The 20,330-nt window shown below is 43.6% G+C and overlaps 1 protein-coding gene across 1 annotated transcript; it reads left to right on the top strand.

Moving 5' to 3' along the window:
• The first annotated feature begins 822 nt into the window (after window positions 1–822).
• LOC147891863 (uncharacterized) lies at window positions 823–20,110 on the top strand. Its single transcript, XM_087388459.1, has 10 exons — window positions 823–1,068; window positions 1,561–1,712; window positions 2,355–2,426; window positions 2,617–2,697; window positions 2,795–2,824; window positions 2,904–2,990; window positions 18,110–18,170; window positions 18,411–18,486; window positions 19,321–19,394; window positions 19,518–20,110. Exons 1-10 carry the CDS (start codon window positions 909–911, stop codon window positions 19,643–19,645), a joined length of 921 nt encoding a protein of 306 aa, XP_087244585.1. The 5' UTR covers window positions 823–908; the 3' UTR covers window positions 19,646–20,110.
• The last annotated feature ends 220 nt before the right edge of the window (window positions 20,111–20,330 follow it).

Raw genomic sequence — 20,330 nt, 5'->3', positions numbered from 1 at the left:
CCACCGCATCACACTGAGTAGAATCCTCTCCCAACTAAGCAAAAGAAGCATCTACACTCCCTAAGATCTCCTGCGTCAACCCAAGATAGAACGAAGGAGCTTCGCCCATCCTACGAGATGCAGCATACACTCAACGTACAAGCGAAAGACCAAACTGCGAAGCACGATAAAATGAAAGAAGTGCCAAAACCAATGGACTATCGAGCTGCATGCAATGGACCACACGAGCAAATAATCACAAACAACGTGGATATTAAATGATGACCGACACGCGTCACCACCTACTGGCAACTGGTAGTCCACCAATGCCCACAAACATGTTCACTAGCTCCCTCCGCCCTTGACGGTCGGGAAAGTGCTCCGGCCGCCCTTTCCCGATCGAGAAGCCGTGGGAATGTGGTGAGCGATGAGTAGAAGGCAAAGGAGACGAGGTGGCGCAAAAGGACCTTCAAGAATGGTGTGACGTGGATTTGCACCGGAAGGGAGTGGACCGAGATTGAAGGAGCCCTACAATCACGCTTAAGATTGGCCTATTAAGGGGGCTACGTTGAACTCCTTCGATCTTCTTGGGCTGCTACATGGGAAGAAGCCCTTCCGTGGAGAGAGAGAGAGAGAGAGAGAGAGAGAGAGCGCTTTTCCATGGCGTGGGAATGCACTCTCGAGCTATAAGGCGGCGATGCCACGTGGCGAGGGGAAGGTTTAAAAAGAGAGGGGTTGTTGAGGACGTGGAGGGGGTGGTGACGTAAAGGGAAGGGCCACGTGGCAGGGGGTTGCTATAAAGTAAAAGGCAAAATACACGGGGAATCTCAACGGCGTATCTTGCTCCTTCGCTAACATTTCTTCTTCTTCTTCTTCTTCTCCTTCTTCTTCGAGTTCGAACTTCCTTCCACTCATTTTGCTTTAGCCTCATGGCTCTCCTCAAAGCTTCCCCTCTCTCCTTCACTTTGCCAAATGGTACCTCCCTTGACTCCTCCACCCCTTCCCTTCTTGCTAGAACGCACAACATCAGCTACCCCACTTTCAGCAGACGCCTTTTCAACATCTCAGCTGACGCCCTTGCCTCTCCTTGTGAGTCTTGCCATTTCTTCTCACGCTGCCGCTGTAGAAATTATGTTTTTCTGGAAGCTCGTTTGCCCGGCGAGCCCCATTTTTGGTCTCGACTTATACTGGCTGCGTGGTATAGAAATTCATGCTCAACAGTTTGTAATTATTTACGTCGAAGTACCTGACTAGGCTGAAAGAGAGCGCGATGTCATGAAAGAAAATTGTCAAATGATAGCGAAGGTTAAACACGGCATACCGTTCTCTGATACGCCGCAGTAATTATTATTGTTGCTGTCCTTCCAGGACTGTCAGCATCTCATAGTCGCACTGATAGCCAACATAGAAGAGGTAGGTACGGAATGCAATCGTTATTTCGTCTGTGCTGCTGGAATATGAGCGCGAAGGCCACAACGTTAACAAAAAGTTGCACACACGCACTCTTGACAGAAGTTAGAACACATCCATTTCTGCCGATCCTGAGCGCCGCTGTGCTGTTATTGTTTCCGCTTGTTGCAGCGGTTGACCCAGGTTTGCAGAATTCGTTGAAGCGAGCTGTTGCTAAAAAGGCTGTGGAGCTTGTAAAGCCTGGAATGATAGTTGGGCTGGGAACTGGCAGCACATCTTCTCTGGCCATAGAGGAACTGGGTAAACTTATTCAGCGGGGCAAGGTAAAACTAAAAAAATCCCTGTTTTCTGCAATCCAAGGAAGGCATTTTACAATGGGTTTTTTTAAGCTAGCACCGATTTTGTAATTTGTATCATATGATGGGGTGTTATCAGTATCATGAAGCGCCGGTCTGCATTTCTCATTTGTAATTCATAAATCCTATTATTAAGGCAGCGTGGAGCCTATCATTGCAGTGCTACGTGAAACGGTTTCAGTTTCGAAATGAAACAGTTTCTGAAATGGGAAAAACGAAACGGTTTCAAGATTTGCTGGCGGAAATGGCCCTTGATACTTTTCATTATAAACATAATCTAGATTCAAGATAATATACGCTCTAGCAAGGAGTCTAGAGCAATCAACACTTCTTATTTTTTAACTACCCCTCGTGGCATTTCAGCTTTTGTGGTGCCATCTTGCGACGCTTTGGCTTTTACTGCCGACTTCTCTATTTTGTTACAAAAAATGTTTGCATAAATAAATAGCTTCCTTGCTTTATGTCTTTTAAAATTCCAGGCTATATCTTGGTGAAACATGGAAATTTGGGGCTACTAATGTGTTGAAGGGTTCAATGTTTTTCATGGACGTGCATGATAGTGGACCATCTGCTTCCTTAGGTCTTATTTGGAATTCTGGTACAATGCAGTTGAAAGATATAGTTGGGGTTGGAGTGAGTTATCAATCTCGGGTTTTGGCTCGGCAATTTGGAGTCAAGACTGTGAGTAAAAATAGCAAGACATGCCCCTCTAAACTGTCATAGATTTTTAATATTACCATCCTTAAGTCTATTATCTTGAAGGTTATCCCAATTTTTGTATCTTTCAATCATTTAAAAGTGTTGTGTTTCTGAGTTTGAATCGTTCCTGATAAATATTAAACTGATTAGACTTCTGTGATTTCTGCCACAGATAGATTTGAATGATGTCAATACGATTGACCTTGCATTCGACGGGGCTGACGAAGTGGATGCGTCCATGAATTTAATCAAGGCATTTGAGCTTCTGTCATAAACTAGTAAATTTTAAGTCTATACGATATACCATAGTTCTGTCAAGGCCTTTTGCTAACTTAGCATTTTATGGACAGGGTGGGGGTGCTGCACATACCATGGCTAAGGTGAGATAGGTCAGCTCGGTGTTTACTAAGAAGCTACTGAATCAGAAATGATATAACGTGCTCTGGTTTTGTCTTGCAGGTGGTTGATACTATGGCAAAGCAATGTGTTATAATAGTGGATCAGTCAAAAGTTGTGTCTGAGCTTGGATTGACCTTTCCTGTTCCGGTCAGTGTTCTTAATCATCATTACTTTATTCTTTGATCTGTATCTGTTCTAATCGAGCTACCACCTTGTGCTCATTGCTTTTGCACCAATGGTTTTGGATGTCTCTTATGTAAAGCAAGAGAATGACGACTATGTTTTTATTAGCCCTTTCCTTCCATGCTAGTATGTTAGAGAAAACGTGACGTGAGCCTAACCTGGAGTGGGAGGACTTTTCCCATGTAGATCCAGACTAAGCAAGACTCAGGTAAACAAGTAGATGGCATATGCACAAGGATAACTCAAGCAACAACTCAGATGTATGAAGATATGAACTGCATTATGGACAGCCAGTCAACATTTATTGCACCAGTGTAGGTCAATCTCTTACCAAGGGTTGCACCCACAGATACCAACACCTTTTTGTTTTTCAGATCCGCCTCAACACTTTATTAAGGGGTACAAGGGGATGTCTACAAATAAGAAAATTTATGTTATGTAAAAATGAATGAGTGACTAGTCTGTATATTTTTATGATAAAGGGATCTAGTTCTAGTGAAAATAAAAATGTAAAAACCATGTTTCCTAAAGAAATACAATTTTTTAAATCTCTTGAAAAACACACTCGGATAAACCTGCTCATAGGTTTTTGCTCGTAAAATTGACGGATCCTTAGAACTAGGATTGTTGGTCAAGCGAAGTCTTTCGACCATAGAACTAGCCAGCAAGTTATGAGAGCAGCCATTGTCGATGAGGATAGTGACCGTTCCACGAATCGATCCTTGGACGCAAAGGCCAGGGAATGTTCGGGGTTGTTGGCAAGGCTCATGTGGATGGTATTTGCCATTCAAATAGCTTTGCCTTTCTTGGCTTGTGCAGGAGTAGCATCTTCTGTCTGGGAAGTGCTGGGTTCCATATTGGAATTTTGCTTGGGTCGCTTTGGACAATCGTACCATCTATGGTCGCCAGTGCAGATGGTACAAAGTCCTTTTGTGTTGGAGTTGTTCTTCTTGTCAGAGGCCGCACCTTTGTATTGGTGATGACAGTCATGGCTTTGTGAAGAGAAAGAGGCACGATCCTTGAAGGAGTGCTTTTGTTGGGATCTAGCATATAATTTCTGAGACTTGTAGGCATCTTGAGACTGTCAAGGACCTTGATTACCCGAGTGTTTGAGTTATCTTAAGAGCGAGCACCCTTGGCCAATGTCGAGTTATGTGATTTGTTAGAACCCTGCTTTCCTGTAGTCTGGAAATCTGTAATGCGCTCTGCATAAGCAATAGCGCGCATTGGTGGTGATGTTTGCTTTGAGGACATCAATGCGTAACGAGGGATTTAGGCCTGAGATGAAAGCATGGAGGTGTCACGAGGACGTGAAAAGTGATGTAAAGTATCTTCGTAACTCAACCTATGCTTAACCAGAGATTAACCATGGTTAAGTGTTGTAATGGTTTGCCTGTGAGGGACTGGCTAGAGGAAGTGCTCACTTCCTAGAAGTTCCTAAGGCAAAGTCTAGGTGCACCACTCGGTCTTAGGAGCAAGGCAAAGGCTTTAAAAGAGGGATCTAAAAGTTGGGCCCAAGGACAACCAATGTTGTCCTTGGTGTGGGGGTTAGGACTTTAATGAAGGGGCAAATGGCAAGGAGGAGGTGCCATTTGTCATGCATGTGTATGCATGCCCTTCCCCCACCTTCCATCTCTCTCCCCTCACTTTCCCAGAGGTGTTGGGCGTTTTCAGTTCTCTCAGGATGAGGCTGAACATAGGAAGCACCTGGCAATTGTTCTCGAGGAGCTATGGAAGCATAAGCTACTTGTCAATGCCAAGAAAAGTGAAATCTTCATGCATGAGATCCATTTTCTCGGGCACATTGTTTCCAAGGATGGAGTTAGGATGGACCCTGCCAAGGTAGAGGCCATCAGGAATTGGCCACACCTGAAGAACATCCATGAAGTATGTAGCTTTCAGGGCTTGTGCTCGTACTACCGGAGGTTCATTCGGTATTTTGCAGAGATTGCATCTCCTTTACATGCCTTACAGAAGAAAGGGTTCACTTTTAGATGGGGTCCCAAAGAAATTGCAGCTTTGACCTACGGAAGGAGCGATTCTGCTCAGATCCTGTGATTATGTTGCTAGATTTTCACTTACCCTTCGTTGTCCAAGTAAATGCATGTGGGAATAGCGTAGGAGCGGTACTTATGCAGGATGGAAGAGTCGTGGCATACGAGAGTAGAGTGCTCCAGGATGCTGAAATGAATTTTAGCATCTATGAGAAAGAGATGTTGGCTGTCATCCATGCTCTTTTGACCTGGAAGCATTATCTTTTGGGTGCTGATTTTCATGTTCAGACCGATCATCAATCATTGCGGTACTTTCTCACTTAGAGAAAGTTGTCTGAGAAGCATATGAGGTGGGCAAATTTTCTTTCTATGTTTCATTTTCAGATTGTGCATGTGCCTGGGAAGAAGGATGTTGTTGCAGATGCACTCTCACGCAAGCCCACTCCAGATGTAGTGTCTGTTAAGCCACAAGTTTCAGCGGTGACCATTGCATATCATGATGAGCTTGATGCCATGAAGGATCAGTATGCCAATGATGCTGATTTTTCACGGATTTATGATGAGTTGGTTGATGGACAGAGGCATGAGCACTATACTCTCAAAGACGGATTTCTGATGATGCATGGCAGATTGTGTGTCATGAAACAGTTGAGGCCCAAAGTGTTGACAGAGAGTCATGCTCCACCCTATGCAGGACACAGAGGCATTGATGCCACCATCAAAGCTGTGGAGCACTATTTCTTTTGGCCATCATTGAGGAAAGATGTCGAGGCATATGTCAGGACATGCATCACCTGCCAAAAGGTGAAATATGACAGGCAGAAGCCAGCTGGACTGCCGCAGCTTCTACCTATTCCCGATCGACCTTGGCAGAGCATTGCCATGGATTTTATCTTTGATCTTCCTCATACACCATTTGGACATGATGGGATATGGACCATTATTTGCAGATTCAGCAAGCATGCCCACTTCATTCCCGTTAGAAAGAAAATTGCAGCAAACGAGATGGCGAGACTCTTTATGTCTCATGTGTTTAAACATCACGGGATGCCTCAATCAATTGTCAGTGATAGAGACCCGCGGATGACAAGTCTTTTCTGGAGAGGTATCTTTGAGAATATGGGTACCACGCTGGATTTTTCATCCTCTTTCCATCCTGAATTTGATGGAAAAGGACAACCAACGTTGTCCTTGGTATGGGGGTTAGGACTTTAATGAAGGGGAAAATGGCAAGGAGGAGGTGCCATTTTTCATGCATGTGTATGCATGTCCTTCTCCCACCTTCCATCTCTCTCTCCTCACTCTCCCAAAGGTGTTGGACGTTTTCAGTTGTTCTTGTGCAGTTTTTGAGCTGTTTGAGCTGTTTTAAGCCTGTTTTCAGCCGTTTTCAGCCTGTTTTGATTGTTTGAAGGCTAGTACGCACTTCTAGGAAGTGTCAGAAGTCATTTCTAAACTTTTTGAAAACGTCCGTACGTGCCGTATGGAATCCGTACAGATGTGTTAGGTTGCCTCCAGCAGGTGCCCGGGGTTGTCTTTTGCTGTGCTGGACCTTTGTGCACATGTTTCTAGCTGCGTGGTGGCTTTTGGAGCTGTTCTGGACCAGTGCAGGTTGCAGGAAGAACTTTCCCTGCTACTTTTGGCACCCTCTCTTAGAAGGACTCATGCATAGATCCCGAGGCAATCATTTCGGGGCAGATCTGTGAACCATCTTTCCTCTACAGCTCTTTCTTGTTAGATGCGAGGAAGGAGCTTGTCCCTTTGCCACAGACAGCGGGAGTTGGTTCCAGGTTTTGTTTTTCCTTGTTCTTTCTTGCTTTGCAGCTTTTTGCAGTGCATGCGTGTTGTGTGCAGTCCTTTCAGGACTCCTACAGGTTCTAGCAAGCACCCAAAGGCAAGGGTGATCCTGTGGAAGGCCTAAGGACAGTGTGGATGCATGTGATAGCCTTGAGGCTGCCTTAAGGTCAGTTTGCCAGTGGTCTGGATGCCTGAATGCCTCCAAGTTGTGTCAGATCAGAAGTGAATGCCTGAGTATGCCTTGCTAGTGGGAATTCTAGTGGTGCACCTGGATTAAATGCTTTGAAGACAAGTAGAGGATTTGCAGAGAGGAATAGTGCAGGGTTGAACCCTTGTTGTAAAGCATTTCCATTCAGAAGCGTTAAATAAATACCGTAAGGGGCGCCAAGGCATTTGGGGCTAGTGGGTGCATTGTGTACTATTTTCATTGAGTAGGGGCATTATAGCCTCACCTTTGTTGTTGTTGAAGCATGTTTCTAGGTTGTGCTAAGTGATTGAAGTGACTGAAGCGTGCATTGTGGCCATTTATGAAGTTTATGACTCAGTAGAAGGAGATCACTGTCCTTTTTTTTATCGAAGGCCGGTTTCAGGAGGCAATCATCATCAGTCAAACCATTGATCTCCAGCACCAATGTGGTGATCTGGGAGATGTAGGAAAAGAAGGAGCCCGTTTGCTACAACTGTCGAAGTTTTGAGCGTGCTTGGAAGTCCGCATTGGCAGGTATGAATTGCTTATGGAGCACGTGTTCAAAACATGTCCAACTTAGCACACTTTTGCCATCCTTTAAGCGTCGTTGCGACCAAAGAAAAGCTGTATCTTTGAGGAGGGAGGTTGCCAAGGCAATCTTCTTGCCTTCAATGAGGTCGACAGTGTCAAAGTACATGCACATTTTGGCGAGCCTCAACTGTTCGGCGATTGACCAGTGTAGGTTTTTGGTAATTTTATGTCTAGTCTTTTTGTTTTGGAAGCTTGAAGTAAGTGGAAGAGTGCACGAAGTTCAACGTTTTCTACCTCTGGTGGAATCGGGTCCACATAGTCATTGGGTGGCGTCATGTCGTCCTCTGTATGTGTGGTACTGCGAGAATCCTGGAGTTGTTGGACTTTCTAGACCAAATTGGAAATGCTGTTCTGAAGTTGAGAAATGTGGAGTTGAAGTAATGCTTCGCGATGTATTTTTACTTTAGGGGTCTTTTTTAAATTAGAGTCGCTTGTCTACAGAGAGGTTGGACGTGAACGGCTCGACATATCTGAGGTCCCTGTGAGAAGAGCACGAGACTGCGCTCTAGTTTATACCATTCCCGGAGGAAGATCCGGGCTGCTTTGAGATTGCTCATGTTGGATGGAGTAGGCGAGACAGGATGCACCCGTGGAAATTTGGCAAAGGAGGTCATGAAGGAGGTAACATTGGTGATGCCGAAATGGGTGTTACTGCTCGTGAGAGGACATGAGTTGGTTGCAGAGTCCACGGATCCGAGAAAGGGTAAGGAGCTGCTGTCGGAAGAGGAGGATATCCAAGAGAAGGAGTGTCTTTAGAGTGTAGATACTATCTTGGGGAAGGTTCATGGTTGACACGTCCGATCATGCTCAATACGTACCATTCGATATTATGTGGTACTAAAAGAACTAAAAAAAATTGAGCATACGTTCGATACAAAAAAAAGAGAGATATTTTAGAGTTTTAGAGTAAGTTGAAACACAAACATGTCCATGACTTGATTCTTGAAAGTTGAACACAAACATTCTACATGTTGTGTTTTTAGAGGATGAGTTTGGGAATGTTCCTAGATTCATCTAGGTATACAAACATTCTACATGTTGCATGAAGATATATCATGATTCATGATTCATGTCAAAAGGACTGAAGATATATCATTACAAATAGTAGCGAGTCGTGACTCGTGACATAAAATAGTGAGTACAAAAAGGGGGACCAAGGTCTAATATAGATGCAAAAAGTTTTACAAAAAGCTTTACTACTACAAGCAAGAGCCTAGGGCCTAGGCCCTAGGGCCTAGCCTCTAGGTACTCCCATCACTGTCAAATCTAAGACTATGATCACTCTCACTAGAGGATGATGAGGATCCATTAGACTCCTCACCATAGTCACCCTCACTAAGAACATTGCTCTCCTCATCATACTTCGGCTCTCTAGCCACAGGGGTGTCCTTAGCAACGGATGTGGTTGATATGCTCCCCGGAGCCGCGCCTCACATAGGTTCGGGGAGTCGATGGCACGGATGTCTTGATACGGGCTATGGATGTTCTGCTACCACCAGTGCCACCAATTGGAATGGTGACCCTTCTCCCAATGTTAGACACGACCGTCTTTTGGAGCTTGTTTTGAACATCATAGAGCTGCTCAAGAAGTAGCCACATAGCAACAAATCGTGTCTTAGATGGCTTCTTGAGCTCCAAGTCGGAGTAGATACGAAAGATGGCAAGAAGCTTGTTTTTGGAGTTAATGAAGCTCACAATGGAGCAAGCGTCACTCACAATGGTCTTCAACAGAGGAGGACTAGCCTCAAAAGGAAGAACCAACATCAAATTTGGTGAAAGAGGAGCTATTTTGGTGGTTACCCTAAGCATCCTCAAGACAACTTACATGTATGTTTGGGCTTGCAAATGTTGCGAGTATGGACGTTTGTTACGATGCAAAAAACAAAAACCTTTTTAATTTGGGAAAATAACCAATTCTGATTTTTGTTGTCATTTCGCCTCATTTTGCATAGGCAATTTGTACAAAGCACTAGGTTATGACAAGCTTTAAGTTCTTCCAAAATTACATGTGTCAATGCACCAGACTCACTTGCATCAATGCACCAATGTTTTTGGGCCTAAACATGATACGTGTTCTATGGATTTTCGCACCCTAGGATGGAGACGCTAGGGAGGTAGGGTTTGAGCCACATATTTTATCAACCTGTAGAAAGTAACAAAGTAACAAATGTTTACCAACATATCACGTGCAAGCATTTGATACTACAAACGAATGTTGGGAACTATGCCTGAGATTGTATCTACAGTGAGGTGGCTATCAAGATGTCAGACATATGTTAGACACATGCTTTAGCCACGGGTGTCTTAAAATAAATACTTAATACATGCCTTTAAAAGAAAGTTAAAAATATTTAATTAAAAACATACAAAGTCTATAAATATATAGGTTTGCTTCCTAGTATGGCCATAGCCAAAAGAGTAATTGTAGAATGTGACCATTTAACCCATGTCACATATCAAACCTTTTAACTTTAGAGTCTATGCACCTAGTGTAGTAAAAATAGAGTCTAGTCAGCTTGCAAGCCACAACTCAGAATCAAATCCAAATAACAAAAGGGACAACAAAGGCAAGTGGCTACTACCAAAATGGACACGATATACTGAAGTTCGAAAATCTATTATAGATCAATCATTATAGGTATCATAAGTGAAGTCTAATACATCATTAAACAACCAAGAAGATGATAATTGGAACAATAGTCTCAAGTTAGATGTCAAGGGTGAGTCATGACAGGTGATAGTGGACACGAACATTTAAGAAAAGGTTTTTTTAAAAACTAGCACACTTCAATTGATTTGGACCATGGTTAAGTTTTCTTAACCTTCAGTTAACCTATTTGGGCCAAAAGAATGCCACATCATCATGCCACCTAAGCACATAATAACCCTTGCTAAGCACAGTATGGAATTTTGCATGTGAATCCCTGTGCCACATTAGCAAAGGCCTTCTCTTCTTCACAAAATCTTCACAAAACCTATTTGGGCCAAAAGAATGCCACATCATCATGCCACCTAAGCACATAAGAACCCTTGCTAAGACAGTATGGAATTTTGCATGTGAATCCCTGTGCCACATTAGCAAAGGCCTTCTCTTCTTCACAAAATCTGCATACATTTAAAGCTCGAAACAAAATATTAATATTAAGGACAAGCTCGTTTTTAATCTAAAGTGCTTTACCTACAAGACAATCATTTCTAAACAACCATGGGATTGTTGAGTGGTAGATTATGAGTAGTGGTGCGAACACACCCTTGGGGCACTTCTCTAGTTAGGAGTTTTATCCCCTTAGGGTTAGTATTAGGGCTAGCTTCCTTTGTAGAGGATATATTCCTCATTTTCCTCCTCCTTTTCAATACAACTCTTGCATTCTCAATACATCTCCACGTTTGTGTTATCCTCTCAACCCTATTCCAACATTTGATATCGAAGCTCTACTGGTCTACTAGTTGCTGCCTCAGGAGAAGGTCCTTCAGCAAAGCATCTTCTTGACGGTTGAAGATGGAAGCTGGCCTGATGTGTGATGAAGTAAGGGTGGGAGTGGATTTTGGCTGTTTGGTACAATCCTTCATTCGAATTTGGTAGTATGCTTCATATTCTTTAGAATCACCATCTGCTGTAGTTTGGGAGAGAATTAATCTTGCAACCTCTGTTCTTTTTTGGGAGTTGTGCACCACATAAATAATCTCACCGTCACCAATTGTTTCATTGAGTTCCGTACTGTGCGTGACATTCTTTTGGTCACTCCGTTCGTCCTTGCGACCTGCCGCCACTTTAGTATTGTGTGGCTTGCTGCAGTGTGACGTGCTTCCTCGCCATATCTTCATACGGCCGCATAAAACCCGTTGGCTACTTTTTGATTAGCCTTCTCCTTTAGTGCTAGCCTTCGTCATGGCTGAGTTTGCCCTTCACCTCCGGAGTGTTGACAGAAACTCAGTATGAAGACTTTGTATAAATGGATGCTCAAGTATGTGTGGGTGTGTGGATGTGTATGTGTGAGAGCATATTTTTATACTATGGTCTACACCCACTGTTGGGTGCTGATGACATCATTGGGGATGTCATAGTAGCTAGTCCCTGCTATGCGTGATGGAGTTTATGGTTTTCAATCTTATGAGTGATGTTACGCTCCAGCCGAGGTAGCATGACCTCGGAAGAATCAGTCGACATTTCCCTTAAAGGATCTATCTCTGTAATATATGTGTTTGCGCTTCATGTAAATGATCGGGAGGGATTTAATGTCAAGGTCCTAGGTGAGGGATGATAGCACCAGGCTAGATAGATCTAAGACCAAGGGCCTAGTGCTAAGATTGTGCCTAGGGGCAAGGAATTTAATGCATCCCAAGAGAGGGGTGAAATGTTGCATTAGGAAGGCCCTATATGGATGACATGTGGCATCTAGATCTATCTAGGGAATTGGGGCTTTTTTCACCAAGCATCCATGCACCTTAATGATAGAGGGACCTTGCTATGCTTGAGACACGTGAATTTTGTATAGTCCTGACGAAGCGTCCCGAGCTTGGGATCAATATAAGAACCTTCGTCAGAGAAATTTATCAGTGGCAGAATACACTGATAAGGTTCGAGAGAGTGTAATGAAGGTTGACGAACCCCTGCCTCAATCAATCCAAGTGAAAGATTTCATATTTGGATTGAATGATCGAATAAAAATGGAAGTTTGGGCTAAGTACGCGAACACGCTAGATGATGCAATAGCTATAGCCCTGAACTACGAGGATGCCAAGGGCAGCAAGCCAAGTGGGTTTGCACAGGTCGGAACCCAGTATGGGTATCCGAAGAAATCCGGGTTTAAGAAGAAGTGGGCTAGTAAAGGGAGTGGTTCGCAGCCGAGTGGTCAAGCCAAGCAGGCGAGACCGGCTGAAACTCCTAAACCAAGTACCACCATTGGAGTGAAAAGGAAAGTAACCCCAATGGCAGCCCGGGCTTGGTCTAAATCTCCCTTGAACCCAGAACAGAGGGAAAAAGCGAGGAGAGAAGGCTTGTGCTTTGGTTGCCTTCAACCTCATCAGTGGAGGGATTGTCCACGTAATAAAGATCGTCGGATGGCTGAGATGGTGATCTCAGAGTGCGACGTGGAGATGCAGGGAAGTCCCAGAGCGGAAGAGATGCAGATTCAGCTAGCAGGATCTTCTCAGAGGTTAGTACCTTGTTTGTTCTGTGTGTCTGTTGCTAAGTTAGTGATGAGTGCACCTGATAACATCCTATCTAAGCCCGCAGCAACGGGGTATACAGCCTTCAATGATACGGAGTTAATTAAAATGAAAGGGCAAGTGGCCAGTCATGATGTCATTGTGTTGTTTGACTCAGCGTCAACTCACAATGTGATTAACTCCAAGCTCGTGAAGAGGCTGAAATTAAAGACAAGTCCATCTGACTATGCGTATACAGTTAGGATGACAGATGGAAGTTCAACTGAAGTATGGGACCAAAGGGTTACCTAGTTGGAGCTTCGGATTCAGGACTATGCTGAGAAGCTTGATTTTGAAATGACCAAGCTTGCTCATGCAGATATAGCCCTGGGAATGGCGTGGCATTCTAGGAAGAATCCAGCCATTGATTGAAAAAAGCACGTATATCAATTCAAGATGAATGATGTGCTTTATGTCTTACGAGGTGAAAAAGATATACCTCAGGGACCGTTGGTTTCCGTGATGGAAATCAGAAAGGCTCAAGTAGAGTTTTTGTACCTTTGCACAGCATCGGTAGAGTCGGTGGATGATTCTTCGACTAGCACTGATGTTACACAAAGTGGTGAGATGGCCAAGCTGGCTAATCTTATAACAGAGGAGTTCTTTGAATGTTTTAGGGATGAACTACCTTATGGGTTACCTCCAGAGCATAAAGTTCAGTATAAGATTGAACTGATCCCGGGGGCAGAACCTGTAAATAGACCTCCCTATAGAATGAGTTTTACTGAAGAGGCGGAGGTGCGTAGACAACTGGAAGAATACCTCAAGTTGGGGCAGATTCAACCAAGTTTCTCACCTTTTGCTTCGCCAGTGATATTAAAGAAGAAAAAGGATGATACGTTTCGCCTCTGTATAGATTACAGAGCATTGAATAATATCACTGTTAAGCACAGGTATCCGATGGCTCGGATTGATGATTTGCTAGATGCATTACATGGAGCCGTGATTTTCAGCAAGATAGATCTTAAATGCGGCTATCATCAGATCCGGATTAGAGCTGAGGATGTGCATAGAACCGCTTTCAGAAGCAGGTTTGGTCATTATGAGTTTTTGGTAATGCCCTTCGGACTTACCAATGCTCCAGCGACCTTCGTCATGCTTATGAACGATTTACTACGTCCGTATATCGGAAAGTTCGTAGTACATTTTATTGACGACATCCTGATATTCAGTAAAAGTGTTACTGAACATCGTGAACACTTAAGGATAGTGTTCAGTACTTTGAGGAAAGCCAGTCTTTATGTGAATAAAAAGAAAACTATACTGTGTATGGTTAGGCTTGAGTATTTGGGGTTCATAATTACTCCACAGGGGGTAGAAATGGATCCGAAGAAAGTGGCTGCGATACTAACTTGGCCAATTCCTCAGAGTCTGACCGCGTTGCGATCATTCTTGGGATTTGTCCAGTTTTATAGAAGGCATATCAAAGGATATTCCGGAATAGTATCGCCATTGACTGATCTGACCTCAGATGTACCTTTTGTTTGGGGACAGAATCAACAGGAAAGTTTTAACACCATAAAACAAGCTGTGGTCTCAGGACCGGTGTTAAAAATAGTTGATCCCTAGAAACCGTTGTTCCTAGAAACCGATGCAAGTGGCATTGCGGTAGGAGCAGTCCTCCTTCAAGAGGGAAGGCCAGTAGCCTTTGAAAGCAAGAAGCTTTCTCCCTCTCAAAGGAATTGGCCAACTCATGAATTGGAGTTGTATGCTGTTATCCATGCTTTGAAAACATGGAGGCATTATCTGTATGGTTCAGAGTTTTATGTGGATGTAGATCATGATACTCTGAAACATTTTTGTAAACAACCTGACTTGAGGGGCCGCCAAGCTAGGTGGGCAGAGCTCATGCAGGAGTTTAATTTGACGATTTGGTACCGAAGAGGAAAAGACAATAAGGTTGCTGATGCGTTGTCTCGCATTATACACAACCTGAGTTTCACGGTATTAGAGAGTGCTCTAATGACCGAGATCAGAGAAACTCAAAAAGTGGACGAGTTTGTCTAGAGCTTGTGGCCTAAAGCTCATGTGTTAAAACCCGGGGAAAATGAAATGGATGACCTGGCATCCAGAAAAGGCCTAACTTATGCAAGATATACCATAAGGGATGGTATGCTAGTCAGAAATGGCAAAGTTGTAGTACCTGGTCAGAATGATCTCAGGCAGAGAGTCATTCGACAATGCCATGATAGCCCGTGTGCGGGACATCCAGGTGTCGAGAAGACATATGATCTCGTGAAGCGAGATTTCTTTTGGCCAAAGATGAAAAAGCATATTCATGAGTATGTGACACGGTGTTTCTCGTGTCAGGTAAGTAAGGCCGAGCGGGTGAAGCCACCCGGACTTTTACAGCCCTTGGAAATACCACTAAGTAAGTGGGAGAGTATTTCCATGGATTTTATTGTAGGGCTACCTGCAACACAAGGAGGGTATAATTCTATCCTTGTGGTGGTTGATTGTCTAACCAAGATGGCTCACTTCATTCCGACTAGAGAGTCTGTTAGTGCCCCGCAAGTGGCGGATTTGTTCATTAGACATATATTTCGTTTGCATGGATTGCCTAGATCCATAGTGTCAGACAGAGATGTTAGATTTACCAGTCATTTTTGGACAGCGGTATTTGAGACACTAAGGACTGAGTTGGGAATGAGTAGTGGGGATCATCTTGAGACGGATGGTCAAACGGAGAGAGTCAACCAGACTTTAGAGGATATGCTGAGGGCATATGTGTCATTGAGGCAACATACATGGGACAAGTGGTTGCCATTGTTGGAGTTTGCCTACAATGATAGGAAACATTCATCTACCGGGTTCAGTCCGTTTGAGCTGAACTATGGTTATAGACCAGCCAATCCGACTATAGTTGGAGTACCTCAGAAAGTGCCTAGTGTCGCGAACTTTGTAGTTCCGATGCGGGAGATGCTAGCACTTGCGAGAGCTAATATCCGCCAGGCTATGGATAGAGCCAAGGTGTATGCGGATGAAAATCGGTCTATAAGAGTATTTGAAGAAGGAGAAAAAGTTTTTCTCAGAGTTCCTTCGCACTCGAAGTCGTTGACTTCAGGAGAGTGTGCTAAGTTATCACCTCGATACTGTGGGCCGTGGTTAATTCTAAAGAGAATAGGCAGTGTAGCCTATAAATTAGAATTGCCACAGGGGTGTAAGGTGCACCCGGTTTCGGGAGGGATTTAATGTCAAGGTCCTAGGTGAGGGCTGATAGCACCAGACTAGATAGATCTAAGACCAAGGGCCTAGTGCTAAGATTGTGCCTAGGGGCAAGGAATTTAATGCATCCCAAGAGAGGGGTGAAATGTTGCATTAGGAAGGCCCTATATGGATGACATGTGGCATCTAGATCTATCTAGGGAATTGGGGCTTGCTGAGGCTAGAGAGAGAAGAGAAGATAATGATTCATGGGGATTTTGTAACGTAGATGTCTGTCTGCTCGTTAGCCTTAGCGAGATATGGCTGGGAGGAAATAAATGGTGCTACTCCCGTGATCGAAGTAGAGAACAAACAGAGAGAGTGTCTGATAAGTGACTATCGTGAGATTGAAACTGCACTATGTTGTGTTTTTAGAGGATGAGTTTGGGAATGTTCCCGGATTCATCTAGGTATATGTCAGAGAGAGACGTCATACAGGGGAGATTACATTGACCAACTACTCTACGAGGGTAATGTTGCTGATCAGTTCACCAAGGCACTACCCCAAGGAAAGTTTGAAGCTTTCTGCGAAGCTTTAGGATTACTTCCTTTGGTGATTTCACGGGCATCTGCAGCCCCATGGCCATGCTGGCTAGGGCTTTGCAATTGGCAGCCTGATGGCACCCGCGACAGCGCCAGGAGCTCTGTCAGCAGGGACAGGTATGCCTCACGTGGCAGCCAACCAGCAGGTCGACTGGTCGTGACAGACCCGACACTGGGTCGGGATATGCAGGGCCTGGTCAGTCGTTCAAGGGCCCTGGGGGCCTATATAAGGCAGCCCCCATGGGCTCTCATTGCATCCACCTTCAGGCTTGAGTTGCAGCAGCAGTGTTCTATGGAAGATCAGGCTGGGATTAGGGAGCAGCAGATCAGCCCCCATCCGCGGCATCTACAGGTTCCATTCCAGGCTAGGCTTCAGCACTTGGACTGCAGCCGTCAGTTTGCAGTTCTACAGTGAGGGATTTGTTCCCTCCCTACAGTATCTCTCCATCCCTATGCAGTGAAGGATCTTCCTTCCATACAGTACTTTTCCCTCTTTCTTTATGCAGTTGTATTTAGCCCTTTGGGCAGACATTTATACAGTTTATTTCCCTCTTCAGAGGACCCAATTCCCCCTCAGTTCTCGCACTCATCTCACAGCTTCCACTTGTGTATTTGTGAATGCATTATTCTCTGTCTCTATCTCTATTCAGTCAGCAGTTAGTAGGCGAGAGAGTGTGAGTTAGTCTTCTCCCTGCTACAGTGATTGACCGATTTCTTTGTACATGTTCAATCACTGCAGGGTGTATTTGTTAGATTATGAGTGATGTGGTGTGAACACACCCTTTTGCCATGATTCCCTCGACTTAGGAGCTTTCCCCCCCTAGGGTTAGCTTCCTTTGTAGAGGATATATTGTCATTTTGGTCATTCTTTATAACTGAACTCTTGTATTCTCAATACATCTTTACATTCTGGTGCTCTCCTCTCACCTGCATTCCAACATTGGTGCACCAATTCAGATTCCTGTGTGGAGGATAGCATCTGTCGCTAAGATTCATAGACCAAGGCTGAGGCTGTCGACATTGAGGGGGAAGAAATACTGAGTGGAGACTGATGAGCGGGAGTTCACTATGACCGGAACTGTTGCATGGATTCAATGACACAAAAGGATGGCACTCAAGAGGTGTGCCTGGCTTGCTGCCACATTATCTGGCTTAAAACTAAGAATCCCTAGAATCCTCTGAAGACATCACAAGTTATCTTTCTGAAAAACAATATCATTTGCATGTTTATCGGGTCTGTCGCCAAAATGATCTGACTATGTGACAATTCAGAAGGGTATCTGCTAGGTTCCTACCTAACAATTGTGGGAATAGAGTGGTGTTAATGAAGTTCATAGCTGACTTACTGAGATTGACGGAAAGTACTAGAATCTAATATAGTGAAGACACTGCTGATGTAGAATTTTTTAATGACCTGAATATATATAAGAGTTGTATTATGAACAGTCCCTTCTTGCAAGATGATGAGTTTTTCCCTTCTTTACGTTCTAGTACCATTATTTGACATTTTCTTTCAATTTATGTTCCTGCAGATGAACTTATCCTGTGTCGTAATGGTGCAGGTGGAAGTTCTTCCGCCGGCAATTTCCCCTGTTCTTCGTCAGTTGGTGGCATTGGGGGGAGGTAACTGCTTGTTTTGGATGATTGCTGCTAGTTTTTCATTCATTGGCAACTGTGATGGCATATAATGGTCACTATAACGTTCAACATCTTTGGGTTTGTGGGCTAATGGCATCAACAAGGACAAATGAATCATACATGCTATGCTGAAGCCACACTTTACTGCTCTTCATCATGATTGAAGTACTTTAAAAAATGCCGTGCAATTTGCAATTCTCAAGGTGATTTTTTTGGTGATTGCAGTTCCTGAAATAAGAAGCGCCCTGCGTAAAGATGGTCCTGTGATTACCGATTTGGGGAACATGGTGGTTGATGTGAGGTAGCCTACACTTTATTAATTGAACTTACCGCAGTTTCCTGCTGATCTGATTGTATCTAGAAAGTGTCTGGAAATAAGCTTCTGCAGGGCCATACAATAGCAGGTCGGTTGCAAATGGACGCTTGCAAGGTGCAAATGTTTGCATCATGACCTGGTTGAAGCAAATGTCGGCATAATAAATACCTGCTGGTTTTCCAGATTTATATAATATTTGTCTTCCTGCCTGCTAATTACAGTCAAGCATAATACACGGCATCAGAAAACACAGCAGCTAAGAACTAGATAATACAACTTTTAAGCTTTGACTCTCAAATTCAGCATTTGCGACTTGTAAAAAAAGGTGTCAAATGTGATAACAAAGCTGAGGGGTCCATGAATTCATGTGTGCTCAGCCTTGTATGGCATTATAGAATCCCTTACAGCCAATATTTCTAAATTTAAATCTAGCATAGAAATAGAATTTCAACTTAAAGGCTAAATTGATTGTAGACCATCAATAAAAGCAACCAAAGCTGCAAATTTGCAGGCTAAAAAATTTACAGGTTTGCAAACGAGTTTTTATTAAACTTTTGCCTAAACATGCAAATGAGTGTGCAATGGCTCTTTTGGGCACAAGATCAATGTTTCCCCCATGAGCTGCTCCCTTGCTTTTCTTGGCAAATTGGGGCCTGTTGTCTAACCATTGTTGTATTACATGCAAATTTGTGCCCGCAACACTAGTTTGATGGAAAGGATGTGCACATTTGGTGTACCTAGTGAAAGTGCAGATAATATACATCAGAGGTGAGCTATTCCTATTTTGTTGGCCCTAAAAATAATGTTGTTATGTTGTAGGTTTCCGGAGGCTATAAAAGATGCGGCTGCACTGGAAAAATCGATTAACATGATTCCTGGTGTACTTGAAAACGGTATTAAAGATCAGCATTGTAGTTCACTAGCTCATATGCCATCCGTGCTGTATATGGCTAACTTATCATCCTTTGATTGTACTGTTTATACTATTTATTGAAGAGAGTCTGCATGCGTTGCAGGTCTGTTTGTTCGTGTGGCTCATTCAGTTTTGGTGGCCACACAAGATGGTGACGATATTGCAATTGTGGAGCTGGCCGACTTTGTTAGAAGTTTGAAGAGTGCTAAGGAAGCATCAGCAACGCCATAGTCCATGATATGCCTTGTATGATGTAGGTGAATAATTATGTCGCATTTGTTGTTTCAAAGCATGTCCACTTGAGATGCGAAAGCAGCAGATACCATAAGTTACGTGTCGGCTCAATCCCAAAGCCTCGACTGTTTAACACAGAGGTATTTGGATAATAGGATTGCATGGTCTTGCATTATATGAAGAGTCATAATTCTGAGAAATGTGAAATTTGGAGCTACAGGTGTGAACCTTCTTTAACTAGTCAGTTAAAGATAAGGCAGAAATATGCTTAGTTGAAGGCTACTAAACAATTTTGATAAAAAACTCTCCATCTTTTCCAAGATGGTTAATAATTTGAGAGGAGGATTTTCGGCCTTTTGGATGTGTAAATTTCAGCTAGCCTTCTTTGGAAGAGGCTGTACACCAAAGATGATATTCTATATTTGATTGTATTTTCTTTCACTTATTCTAAATCTTTAAAATGCAGCATGTATTTTCTCCATCTGATGTGTTCTGTATTCTTCAAGGTTGAGGGAGTGACATTATGATAGTAGCGGGTCTGAGAATCTCTACTACTGCCATGAACACGTTCTCGATGTTCTTGCTTTGCGGAACAACCTATGCTGCACCTTATTTAGTATGGCTTCATCATGTGCCTCCATCCCCCCCACCATACTACCTCTTATTCTTGCCTAAATATCAT

This window comes from Dipteris shenzhenensis, chromosome 17 (assembly GCF_047967505.1).
Source record: "Dipteris shenzhenensis isolate YYH24624 ecotype China chromosome 17, Dip_SZ_1.0, whole genome shotgun sequence".
Taxonomy (NCBI): domain Eukaryota; kingdom Viridiplantae; phylum Streptophyta; class Polypodiopsida; order Gleicheniales; family Dipteridaceae; genus Dipteris; species Dipteris shenzhenensis.
The sequence above is the reverse complement of the archived record's forward strand: the minus strand, read 5'-3'. Positions and strand labels throughout refer to the sequence as shown.

What these genes read in the sequence shown, in the direction of transcription:
- LOC147891863 (XM_087388459.1), top strand. Translation starts at nt 909, where the DNA reads ATGGCTCTCCTCAAAGCTTCCCCTCTCTCCTTCACTTTGCCAAATGGT. An exon ending in CTGCACATACCATGGCTAAG is followed by an intron (nt 2,825 to 2,903) that starts GTGAGATAGGTC and finishes TTTGTCTTGCAG; the next exon opens with GTGGTTGATACTATGGCAAA. An exon ending in GTTGGTGGCATTGGGGGGAG is followed by an intron (nt 18,171 to 18,410) that starts GTAACTGCTTGT and finishes TGGTGATTGCAG; the next exon opens with TTCCTGAAATAAGAAGCGCC.